Source organism: Poecilia latipinna, unplaced genomic scaffold (assembly GCF_001443285.1).
Source record: "Poecilia latipinna isolate Pla-1442-1.1 unplaced genomic scaffold, P_latipinna-1.0 Scaffold451, whole genome shotgun sequence".
Taxonomy (NCBI): Eukaryota; Metazoa; Chordata; class Actinopteri; order Cyprinodontiformes; family Poeciliidae; genus Poecilia; species Poecilia latipinna.
Genome location: NW_015113067.1, coordinates 336,681 through 349,542, shown reverse-complemented (window position 1 = coordinate 349,542; position 12,862 = coordinate 336,681). Strand labels below are relative to the sequence as shown.

The 12,862-nt window shown below is 39.8% G+C and overlaps 1 protein-coding gene across 3 annotated transcripts in view; it reads right to left on the bottom strand.

Annotated features, from left to right (window-relative positions):
- Nucleotides 1-11,477: 11,477 nt before the first annotated feature.
- The window catches only part of LOC106951328 (sodium-dependent neutral amino acid transporter B(0)AT2-like), a 16,799-nt gene continuing 15,414 nt past the window's right edge, over nucleotides 11,478-12,862 (bottom strand). For all 3 annotated transcript variants that reach the window (XM_015038778.1, XM_015038777.1, XM_015038776.1), the window contains exons 10-12: nucleotides 12,403-12,562; nucleotides 12,092-12,254; nucleotides 11,478-11,750 (exon numbers count right to left, since the gene is read on the bottom strand). In XM_015038778.1, the coding sequence (XP_014894264.1) occupies nucleotides 11,478-11,750; nucleotides 12,092-12,254; nucleotides 12,403-12,562 (596 nt within the window). The remainder of the gene's footprint in view (nucleotides 11,751-12,091; nucleotides 12,255-12,402; nucleotides 12,563-12,862) is intronic.

Here is a 12,862-nt window from a genome sequence, read left to right as displayed (position 1 = left end):
CTTTTTAAAATACTAAACATTCATGTCACTTTGTGCTGTAGTTTTTACACAAAATTAAAACTTATTTCTGTAGATTTAACAGATGATTGATGTAATTCAGCTGTGACTTCAATCACTGAAACTTCTTACATATTTTTAGTGCCGTTGAAACGTCTAATTTTCACAGGAAGCAACATTTTTTACAGTGCAAGTGTTGAGGTTTTTACAGAGAAGTCCCTTTAGCCTTTTATGACTCCGTGTCAGATTTCTGCTGCCTTTAGTCATAATCTGTCATTAAATCTGCAGCACAATCCCTGAAGTTTATGTATTAATCCAAACCTAAACATTCTGAGTTTTAACTGAAATATGATCAATTTGTGTGATAAACCTGCTGCGGCATAAAGCAGCAGAAATTGATCCAAAAATCGATCCGACGTTTCATCTTTCCCTGAAAGGACATTTCTGCCTACGATGAAACCAGATTCTGTTCCTGGATCCCAGGAAGAGGCGGCGGCGGCTAATTTTACTCCAACCTGCAGATTGGAGCTTCAGTTTGGGTTTCAACGCTCAGAATGGACCAGAAAGTTCTGGAGTCGCAGCATAAATGCAGATGTGTCAGATAATCCAGGCCTGAGGACATCCTGATCTCCTTCACTGCTCTCATCGGTCAGACCAGAGGCAAAGCACAGTTTGAGAGATTGGATTCAGTCAGACGAGCACAAGTTTGACCAAAGGTGACAAATTAAAGGTAATAATTACAAATCTGAGGTGGGAAAATCATGAAACATTACACTGAAAAAAAAAAGAGAACGGCGCTCCAACTAAAAAAAAAAAATATATAATTTTTTGCATGTCAAACTTAATTTACGTTTCTTTAACACGACAACTTAATAAACGCAAGATATTTACTAGGATAACCTTAATTTGATTATTTGCAACAAATCAAGTTGGATCTCCTGCCTTTTTTGTTTTAAAGGTTACAAAACACAAATGCATCAAAAAGCAGCTAAAATGTATCAATACCAGAACAGGAAAGGATAAATAAATCTCTGAATGAAAGTTTTCAGAACGAATATGGAAATTAAATATAAAAAATATTAAAAAAAAAAAAAAACAAAGTAGAAAGTTAGTCACTCTGGCTAAATCTGTCATTTACATGATGAATTAATGATTAATATTCATAGTTACCTTTATGACAATAAAATGCTCTAAATTACCTCTTTAACCCAGCTACTTGTTTAAATGTAAAATCCTGTAAAGGAGAACGTGGCGCCCCCAGGTAATACTCCGCCCAGGGGCGCCGCCACATCGGACCGGCCCTGCGGCGGATCGCGATAACTTCGGTTTTCGCCTTATGCATTCAGAGGATCGACCTACCCGTAAATCTTCCCCAGAGTCTTCGCTGCCACAGCTTTGAACCTGTCCGGCCGGATCTCCATCCTCACGGTCCGGTCCGGTTCCGAGCGCACAGCCTTCTCCTCTGCTTCCTTAAAAAAATCTGCTTCTATTCACCTGATCATCAGATTCCTTCAAGCTCCCAAATCTGAGGCAGCTGTCCCGGGATTTTCTGGTTTCTAATAATCATAAATACATTTCCAGCCGAACTTTTGCTTCCGTATCCACACGAACTTGTTTTAATGAGGTTTGGGTCCGCGGCGGTTCCCTTCCAGGGAACTTTGGGGAGGATTCATGGCCAGGCGGCGTCTGTGGCCGCGGTGCTGAAGCAGATTACAGCTGCCTGCGCGCTAATCTCCAGCAGTGAGTAGTGGAGGAGAGCATGTCACTTCCTCCCGGCGCTCCGGCTTTTTTCAGCCGAGCCGGGCTATTCTGGGCGCGCAGCGGCCGTGAATGGAGGGAGTGGACCCGGACCGGGGCACGCAGGACTCACCGGGCGGGAACTGCGGGATGCTCTCCGGAAGGTTTGCGCTTTTTATGCGTCCAAGAATCAACTTTAAACTGCGTTAAAACGCATGACGTGAAGTGTTTACTACAACTTTATTATTTATATAAATCACAAATTGACAGAGTTGGGGAGTAACTATATTTACTTGAGTAACCTTTTTGAAAAAATTACTTTTTGGAGTATTTTACGTTGTACTTTTCACTTTTACGTGAGTAATTTTATTCTGAAGTATTTATTCTCTTGAGTAAATCTGGATTTAATTACACTGAATGAAAATCAAACATGTTTTAACCAAAACTCACCAGACAGACACTCTGTCATGATGTGGTTTGTTGTGGTGAGGATAGGGACGCAGGTAGACCCAGGTTGAAGGTGAAGATGAAGAGTTTAATGGTGATAATCCAGGTAAACAGAGCAACAGCACGAAGAACATCAGACGGCACAAGGAATCCAGGTAACACTTGACGTGTTACCTGGATTCCGACGAGAGACAAGGACAACAGGTGGGTTTAAATACACACGGGGTAATCAAGGGGATGAGACACACCTGGGAAACAATCAACGGGGAGGACAGAGACTGAACACAGAAAATCTCAAAAATAAACAGAAACACGGATCGTGACACACGCAGCTGCAGATTCTGTTAAAGTTTCATCAGTTTTTTATTGAAACTGATTTGAAACATTTTCTTTTTGCTGATTTTGTTATTTTGCTATTTTTATAAATTATTCTAATTTTGGTCCTTAAAATATTAAAATCTCCACTTTATAACTTTATATTTTGGTCCGTCTGATGATGTAATTTGTCAATATTAAATGATTCATTATTTGATCAGTAAACTTTGTACCAAATGCTTTTTTTAATTCTTGGACGGCTACATTTTACTTTTAGTTAAGTAAAATTATCTAATTGTTAGAATTTGTTTCTATGACGACATAATAAAATTACTGTGTGCATATAAAAAAGGAGTACATTTCCAGCAAAAATCTCAAACATTTTAGGATTATTCTCAGAAATTTTCCAGAAAAAAAAATCTGAGCTCCAAAAGGGAAAGAACTGCAAAAAAACCTCATAAATTTCAGTTTAATTTAATAGAAAAAAATTGTAGAACAAAATGGAAATATCTAAATTTGAAAAGTCGAATAATTGCTAGAAAAATCTCAGAATTTTCTAGACAAAACCTTTTCTTAGTTTGAAAAGTAAAAAAATTGTTCATCTCAAACATAGGAGTGTTAAATGTTATCTTTCAATGATTATCTTCTTAAAGGGCCAGTGTCATGCGTTTTCCAGACACATAGTGTCATTTTGTAGCACAGCCAGTAAATATGTGACCTTCAGTTGTTATAAAAATGCTGAAAATATCAAATATGACCTGATTTATTAATTGGGCGTCTGTCTTCTTACTTCTGCTCTTCCTGAAGCTCCTCCTCCAGGAAGTCGTCCCAACATGGCTCCTCTATTAACCCTTTAACGTTTTTTCCAGCGTTGCTCTGAGCAGCAGCTCCTACAATGAGCTGTTTGCTAATTTCTGCTGGCTAGTCTGAAGGAGCTGAATGGGGGAGAAGCTGCGCCTTGGAGGCGGGGCTAGGTCCAAATAGGCTCTTTGGACAGCTGAATGGTTGCCATGGAGATGAAAGGATTTGTCAAACATGAAGGAATCAAAGCAACACTGCAGGGAAAAACATGAAAACATTATGGGAAGATAAAAAAGTAGATTTTTGATGATTCTGCCACTTTAAAAATAAACTGTAAATAGTTCCAGCTCCTCCAGTCCAAAAGCGGTTTGGTTAACTGGTTTCTCCCCAGTTTGGATCAAGTTGACTCATCAACTATTTAAACAAAAGTATCAAAATAATTTATGACTTTTAGCAATCAGATAAAAAAGAGATTTATTTAAAATATTTGTTCAAACAGCTAAAAAATCCAGGATTATAGAAATCAGTTTCCCTTCAAGGCGCCGTTGGTCTGAACCTGCAGCTTCGTGGCCACAGGTGGTTTAATCTGAGAGAAAATTACCTTTAATGGCTCCAGAATGAAAACCGTCTTCAACAAAAACAACATTAAACTTCAGGCTCAGCTTATCTGGGGCTTTCATATTTCTGATTTATCCATTTTATTTCCTGGAACGAAGTCATGAGAGACTGAATTCCCAGACTGACGGAAAACGATAAACCACAGCAATGGTTCGTTTGAGGCTTTTATTTCCTACTGAACAGGAAGCTGCTGATTTTACATAAACTGACAAAACTTCTCACACTGGAGCTGGTGGAGAGGGGTCAGAGGTCACTGGGGTCGTGGTTCATACAGCTAGGGATGGACAGAGAATGAAATAGAAAGCACAGCCGTATGGAGCTAAAACAGAGCCATAAAGTTTGTTCAAAAGTAAAAATAATTACAACCCAAAAAACTTGAAACTAAAACAAAAATTGAGACTAAAAATAATAAATTATTATTGTGACACAAACATAATTAAGAAAATGAAAAAAAATTGAAAGTGAAAAACTAAAGAAGAAAATTAAAATTGAAAAAGATTTGAAACAGAAAAATAATTTGAAACTAAAAAAAAAAAGTTTAAAACTGAAATAGGAAGTTCAAAACTACTTTTCAGATCCAAGTTTTTCAGTTTCAGATCTTTTTTTTTAGCTAATTTTTTTTTTCTTTGAACAAACTGTATGGCCCTATTGGAGCTCCATACAGCGGCCTGTGCAGCTTGTGCAGCTTGTGCTTCAGATGCAGCTCTTCTCCAGATCCTGAGCCGATATGGTTCTCAGGGAGCGCGAGGAGAGGAAGAGCGGCGGGAACGGCATGGCGGCTGGAGGCGGCGACAGGCTGGGCGCCATGGAGATGATGGACGGCGTGTCCGCCAGCGAACCGTAGCCCGATTTCTGCAAACTCATGGAGGACGAGTCAGCAGCGGGGCCGTGGAAAAACCCGGGAGCGTCCAGGGCGTCTGCGGTGCCCTCTGCAGGCGGGAGGTCAGAAAATCAGCTGAAAGTCTACGACAATAGTCTTAATATTAACAGACAAACTTTGCGATAATACAACATAAAAATCATAATAATACCACAAGAAAACTTGCAATAATGAGCAAATAAAGTTCAACAAGAATAAAGTAATAATGCAACAAAAAGTCACATAACAGAATAAAGTTGTAATAATTTGAGAATGAGGTCATAATATTACCAGAACAAAGTTTAAATTATGTGTGGAAAAAGTTGCAATGATATGAGAATGAAGCTGTAATACAAAAATAAATTAATCATAACAAAGACTTTCTGTTAGAATAAAGTTCTAATAATGCGAGAATAAAATTGTACAAAATTAAAGTAAAAAAATAAATGATAAAAGTCATTATAATGTACAAATAAAGTACAAATTTATTCCCATCATTTTAGTCCCATAATTTAATCTTTTTCTTAGCCTGGCCCTGTAATGCTCCATCATATTTTAAACAGGGAAACAAGTTTAGAAAAATTAAAAATGTTAATTTTTCTAAACTTGTGTGTATCGGGGCCCAAACCTGTCTCCTGCCCCGGGCCCCAGATCCTCCTGAACCGACCCTGGACGGGATGACTCGGTTCTGATTGGAGGAACAAGAATAATAAAGGAAAAGCAAATGTGACAGAAGCAGGAGAGTTTTGCTCAGGCGTGTGGCGGGCAGACCTGGGTCGTCCTGCAGCTGCGCGTGCAGGTACTGCTGTTTGGTGTAGAAGTTGTTGTAGATGCAGTAAACTGCAGCCATCAGAGCGACAGTCCCGACTGACGCGGCGATGAAAAGGAAAATCTTGGCGTTGTCTTTGTCTACGGGAGCATCTGGATCAGAACCAGCAGGAAAACGTTACAGCTGCAGTACGTAACTTTTATTAAAATCGTTTTCATCATGATGCCATGATGGTTTGATAACAAAAAACACAAGCTCCTTTTGTTTTTCAATTACTGACTAGAAACAACCAATCAGAGCCAGGAGGCGGGGCTTAGCGCTGTCAATCACCCTCCACAGCCCTTTGTAAATGCTAATGCTAGTTAGCAAAGCCACCAATGACAGATGATAAACAATTTTTCTGTAAGTTGCTTCTCTGCCATTAGCGCATACAGCAGTTGGTACATGAGGATGATTGGCAGCGTTAAGCTCCTCCTCCTGGCTCTGATTGGTTGTTTTTGGTGAATTTCTGTCTCAAAACAAACTGCCAACATGGAGACATTTGATTTATAAGAGTTACTGCAGCTTTAAATCCACTGGAGCCAAAATCAGAGTCCCGGGAACTTACACGTCCTCTTAGCGTTGAGATGAGCTGCGTCGTCCTGGACGAGGAGGTCCCGGATGTGAGGAGGCGGGGGAGGAAGAGCCGGGCTCATCTTCCTCTCAGACTGCAGGGTGACCTGAGAGCTGCTGGGCGGAAACATCAGCAGCAGGCACAGAGCGGCAAGGCCTCCCATGGCGACCATCTGAAACACAAACAAACTCCTCCATCTTCCTCAGCCTTAAAGGGCCGGTACTGTGTGTCTTCCAGCCACATAGGGCCACTTTACTGCAGAACTAAGGTGTTATGTTACTTTCAGTTGTTATATAAAAACTATATATATCAAATATGATTTAGAAAAATGTTGAGCTAAATAATAAAACAAAGTGAGGCATTTTGTCTACATTTTCAGTAATAATGCAGTAAACCACTGGATTCCACACCTTTGGTCCCAGAACTGATCAGAATGGAGAACAAAAAGTTTTGTATATCAAATATGACTTAAAATAACATTTGTCTTTGTAATTATCATCTTGAAATTGGGCCTCTGTCTCTTTAAGAAGCTCCTGCTCTTCCTGAAGCTCCGTCTCCAGGAAGTCGTCCCAACATGGCTCCTCTATTAACCCTTTAACGTTTTTACCAGCGCTGCTCTCAGCAGCAGCTCCTACAATGAGCTGTTTGCTAATTTCTGCTGGCTAGTCTGAAGGAGCTGAATGGGGGAGGAGCTGCGTCTCGGAGGCGGGGCTAGGTCCACCCAGGCATTTAGCAGCTGAATGGTTACCATGGAGATGAAAGGATTTCTCTAACATTAAACAACTCCATGTTTGCTTTGATGAGGGAAAAACATTAAAACATGATGGAAAAAATTTAAGTAAAGTCGATTTTAAATTATACCGCTCCTTTAATGTTTTTATGAGCTCTTAATAAAAATGTTTTAGCTGTTTCTCATCTTTCTTTCATAATAAGACTAAAACTGAAGCCCAGATTTCATCCAGCAGGACTTTCTTCCCCTTACAAACATTCAGATCTCTGAAGAAAAGCCGGGCGTTATTAAAAATGAGTTTTTACCTGAGTTTTAGGAACCAAGGCGCTGCTTTCCTCTGGCTGGCTGTTGTTCTTTCTGCCTTTCAGGCTGAATGAAGTGAGACTGGATCCAAGACGACTGAAATCCCCAAAGACGTCGTTATTTCTTCAGGGAATCCCGCAGAAAAGCAGCATCATGTCATGGAGACGGAGATTATTAAACGCTGATCTGCAGCACTTTGAACCAGATAAAAAATAAAGAGAAAGAACAAAATAAAGGGTCTTTGTATGAATGTGAAGGGAAGTTTATCGTCTTTAAAAAGGTGATATAAATAGTGACATAATTTAATTTGAATAAAGACAATCTTTGTTTTACTTCTTCTGGTTTTAAATGAGTTTAAACCTGAAACTGAAGCAGCTAATATAGAAATCAGTTTAATGGAAAATGGACCGTAAGTTCAGCTTTCAGTTTGTAGAAATAAAAACTGCATCTGAAACCAGAACAGATTTAAAAAGCAGTTTTTAAACCAGAACAATTGTATTTGAAGGCTGCCGCTCCCCCTTGTGGTGAGTGATGAGTACAGCAACTCAAGACGGCGTTTTCTTTTATTTTCCAAGTAAAAATATTTAATAATTAAATATTAAAATGATTTTTAAAATCAATAATCATATATATGTGTGTAATATTCAAATGTTTTACCTTTTAAGTGTTTTTTCTTTAAATCTCGGCCAGAAAATTCAAACATTTTCTAAATGTAAACATTTGAATATTAACCGATTACTAAATTAGTCATAATGTATATTTGTGGTTTCCTTCTCTCCAACTGTTGGCTGAAAGACGTTAAAACTGTTTAAAAACTGTAGTAGATAAATATCCAAATAAAAGTGAAACTAAATGAATCTACATTGTTTCACCTTTTGAACTGAAACGCAGAAACAAATTTAAATTATCTTTCCTGACGTCAACAGAGCCGAGCGTTTCAACATCTCCTCCCCATAAAGAAATGTTCAGTCAGCTTCACGTTTCAGACCAAACTTTCCATCAGCGTTTCATTTCCTGACCTTTGACCTCAGAGTTTCTCTTTCCCAGGCAGATAAAGGAGCAGATTTCACACAGCAGGGAGCAGAAAGTGTTACGGTGGAGAACATGAGCAGAAACGTTTCATCAACCCCACGATCCTGCAGAAAACCCAAACCGACAGGAAAACGTCGCCAAAACTCGGATTAGACAGAAAAGGACTAAAAACCAACCAAAAACCCAGAAATGTTTAGAAATGTTCAGAAATATCTGGGGAAAAAAATTAATCCCAGAATTTGTTTTTTGAAAATCCTTGTCTGTGCTCTACAAGTCAGAAACTTACTAGAAAAACTACAACTTTTAAATTAAATGTTTATTTATAAAACAAGGATATTTTCTGAGCAACAAGTCAAAAACTAAATTTTCAGATTCACGTCAGACGTGCCAAAAGAGCTTTCAGCTTGAAATGTGTAAAATATAAAATAAAAATGAAAGGATATTTTTAAATTAATCTCAGGCATTTAAAGTTTTCAAAGTCCAGCACAGAAATGTTCAAGTTTTTTCTGCTCAACTGAAACCAAAAGAAATGTAAAAAGTTTTTCCTGGATAAATTCATCACTTCCAGCTGCAGGTCAGTTTTCTACCTTCCTTACAGATCATTTAATTTAAATCAGTGAAAAAGAAGAAAATAGAATCTGACAGGAACAAAAAGATATTGCTGCAAAAGTTTTATTACGACAAATACAGAGAAAATTCATTTTTACATTTGTTTACCAGCTGTAAAACATTAAATACCAAAAAACATTTTGTTTTGCCTTATTTATGTTGAAGGCACTTAAAATGCAGCTTTTTATGTTCATGTGACTCCAGTTTAAAACATTAAGAGTGAAAAATCACAGAATAAAAACTAAAAATCACAAAAAGCTGAAACATAAAACTAGAAACTGAAAATATCTACAAGCTCATTTAATTTAGCTTCAGTTTCTGCTTTTTACATATTTACACTGCAGACATGGACGTGGCTCAAACGACTGATTCAGTCAGCAGAACGACTTTAAATCACATCCATGTCATGAGGCTGAAACCCAAACCAGACCCAACTCTCTGAAACGGCGGCCGGTCTGGACCGGGACAGAACAGATCCTGGAACCAAAGGGCAGGAAGCACCGATTTACTAATTTCAGCCGATGCCAATAACTGATATTTATCTGGGAGATTAATAAATATTAGAACTGACTGCAGTTTTCTGGCCAATAAATGTTTGAGTCTCACCTGCTCATTCAGATGTTTTTTTCTTTCTGAAAAGAATTAAATAGTGAAGTTGGTAACAGGGTCCTGACCGTTGCTGAGCGGGCGCAGGGCTGGCGGATCGCTCAGTCAGTTGTTCGGTTATGGAAGAATGAAAAAGCAGAGGTCTGGTTTCCAGACGGTAGCGGAGGTAGATGAGAGCAGAAAACATCAGCTTCACATGCAAGTTTCAGCCAAACGGCGAATGTTTTGGAGATGGAGGCTGATAGGAAATGTAAATACTTTTAGGGCTTCATGATGTATCGGCATCTACATCGGTATCGGCTTTAAGGAGTACATTCTGTTTAATGACAGATTTTAACATTAAAATTTTAACACAACTAACTGCATTTTTTCTTTTACGCCAGAGCCTTCGTCTTCACGCGCAACGCCTCTTTACAGTGTCAAACGTACCGATACAAATGATATCGGTTATCGGATATAAGAGCAGGATTAATATCAGTATCAGCCTAAATATTTTATTATCTTTTCTCTGGACCAGAACCGCCGACACCATTTCAGCTGAACGTTCTGCGCCGCGTTTCTGTCAGCAACAGAATAAAGATCAAAACAAATAAACATCAGAAGCTCCGGTTTTACTCATCAACCGATTGCGATAATGATACCGATGTTCACACCGATATATCGTGAAAACAACAAACATTTCTCGTTTTCTCTGGGAAACTCGATGCTTAGCGGAAACTGTTCTGGAGTAACAGTCAGTGTAAACATTTACGGCGCCGTAGACATCCAGGTCTGAAAACGGCAAACTGAAGATTCAGATAAAATGTTTGGCAGAGACGAGCTGCAGAAACCGAAATGCGGACAGCAGCTCGGTTCATGAGGTCCATCTGAAAGGTCAAGAGGTCGTAGATGTGCAGCTGCGTCGCTTCTGAACCATCAGTTTGTAAAAACATAAAGTCGTGAAACAAGGATGTGCAGGAATGGATCATGACGGGTTGGTTTAGCAGCGTTTCAGTTCCTCAAATATCAACTTTTTAAAAGATATTCCTGTTGCAAAAATAATTTAATAAATCCATAAACTTATGGATTTAATTTAACTTTGTGAAAATAAATAGGGGAAAATGTTTTAAATATTTAAAAATGAAAGTTTTTGCTCCGGAAATGGTGGATTAAAGTTGTTATGGCAGAATTTTGGTCATTTCTGTGACGGAGCATTAGGGCCAAAAAATAATTATGAGAATAAAGTCACAATATTATCTAAATAAAGTCGTAATATTATGAGAATAAACTCATATGAAAAAAGTCGTAATACCAGAAAAAATGCAGACAAGAAGAGAGATGAAACCAGAATAAAAATCGCAACAATGTGAGAAAAAAGTCGTACGACAAAAGTTACAATGTCGTAAGAACAATCATAACACGAGAAACATTTTGTAATAATAAAGTTGTAATAACTACATTTTAGTCATATTATTACCAGAAGTTGTAATAATATGCAAAAAAGAGAAATATTACCAGAATAGTCACGACAAAGTTATTTGTAAAAAAAGTTATAATAATAAGAGAAAGTTGTAATGAAATGAAAAAAATCGTAGTAAAAAAAATTTACTGATTGGAAAAAACGTTGGAATGTTGCGATAAAAACGGAATAAAGTGATTCCAGGATAACTCCAACACAGGAACGTTGAGCATCTGGGGAATTTATATTCTGGAACGAAAGTTTAACAAATAAATCCAGCCTGGAATATTCAACCCGGAATATTCAACCTGGAATATTCCAAATATTCAACCAGATGTTTTACTGATTGAAACTGACCACGTCTATTACGATTTGTTATTGATTTACTGTCCAGACAAAAAGGGGAAATCATTTATTTAAAATATTTTGTCACAATCTACCGCAAATCTGATATTCAGCAAGATATTCAAAAAGGGTTTGAATATCTGAAAAACGACTTTTCTCCTAATTTTGCGACTTTTATTCTGGTAATATTATGATTTTTTTTAATTGTAATTAAAAATAATCTCTTAGTCCGGCCCTAATCCTGCGTCGTGTAAATCTCTAAGACTCAGACGGTGTGAAGCCGTTCCGGTGGTCCGGTTCGGTCCGGTCCGGGTCGTCGGTCCGGTCCGGGTCGGTCATGTCCGTCATGGGCGTTTCGTCAAAGTTAACGATGCGGTAGAGACCCGCCTCCGTGTGCCTGCTGGTCGGCCGCCTGCGGTCCTGCAGAACCGAGTAGATGAACCCGACCGGGACGGGCAGCATGGCGAAGACGATCAGCAGGGCCAGAACCGCCAGAGCCCAGCCGGGGTACGGCAGCCGGACCTCCGACGCCTGGAAAACAAAACATCCATCAGACGGAAAAACCAGACGAGACGAAAAACGAAGTTTTAAAACTTCAGCTTTCATGTTTTCCTCCTTTGCTACAACAACTTCAACATTTCGGCAGATTCAATAAACACGTCGTTTATGATGCTAATAAAATCTGAAAAGTGCGGTGTGCACTTGTGTTCAGATTATAACGTACAGAAACAACTTTGACTTTGTTGTTTCACAAATGGAAAGAAAGGAAAAGAAATGAAGGAAGGAAGTAAAGCGTGTAACAGATTGTTCTGGTTTCTGATTATTGGTGATTTTTAAAGATCCCCTGAAGGCGGTTCTGACCCGCTGCGTACCGTTTCCTGGTTCCAGCTCATGTACGTCGGCGTCTCCATGAACATGCGGACGGTGGTGGCGCCCAGCAGCCCCAGCATGGCCACCAGACACACGTACTTCCACAGGTACTTGTAGACCACCGACGGCCTCCAGCCCAGCATGGCCTGTATGTCGTCCAGGAACCTGGAGGGAGACCAGAGACCGGCGGAGGCGTCAACATGGCGGCGTCAGCGCAGCGCGCCGAGGCGTCAACGTAGCGGCGTCAGCGCAGCGCGCCGAGGCGTCAACGTGGCGGCGTCAGCGCAGCGCGCCGAGGCGGCGGCAGCCTCACCTGTCGGCGCCGTAGAGCCACGACACGCTGAAGGTCTCGAACACGACGACGATGATGAGCGGCAGAGTGGCGGAGTAATCGTCGAACATCGTCACAAAGTAGTTCCCGCAGCGCTGCGTGAAGAGCAGGCCGATCAGGAAGCCCACCACGCAGCTGGCCACTGGAACCAAGATGGACGCCGGTTAGGGACAGAGGTCAAAAGGTCAACCAGGCAGGAAACAGAAACTTCCCACAGGAAACACCAAACATTTAAACATCCCAGTTTGGAGAAAAAAACTATAAAAATACTGGAGATGAACTGGAGAATCATCAGTAAGGATGCAGCTAAACCTTGGTTTACCAGTTCAGACTGGGAGAGAACCAGTTCTGGTTCTCTCCCAGTCTGAACTGGTTTCCCCCCAGTCTGAACTGGTTTCCCCCCAGTCTGAACTGGTTTCCTCCCAGTCTGAACTGGTTTCCC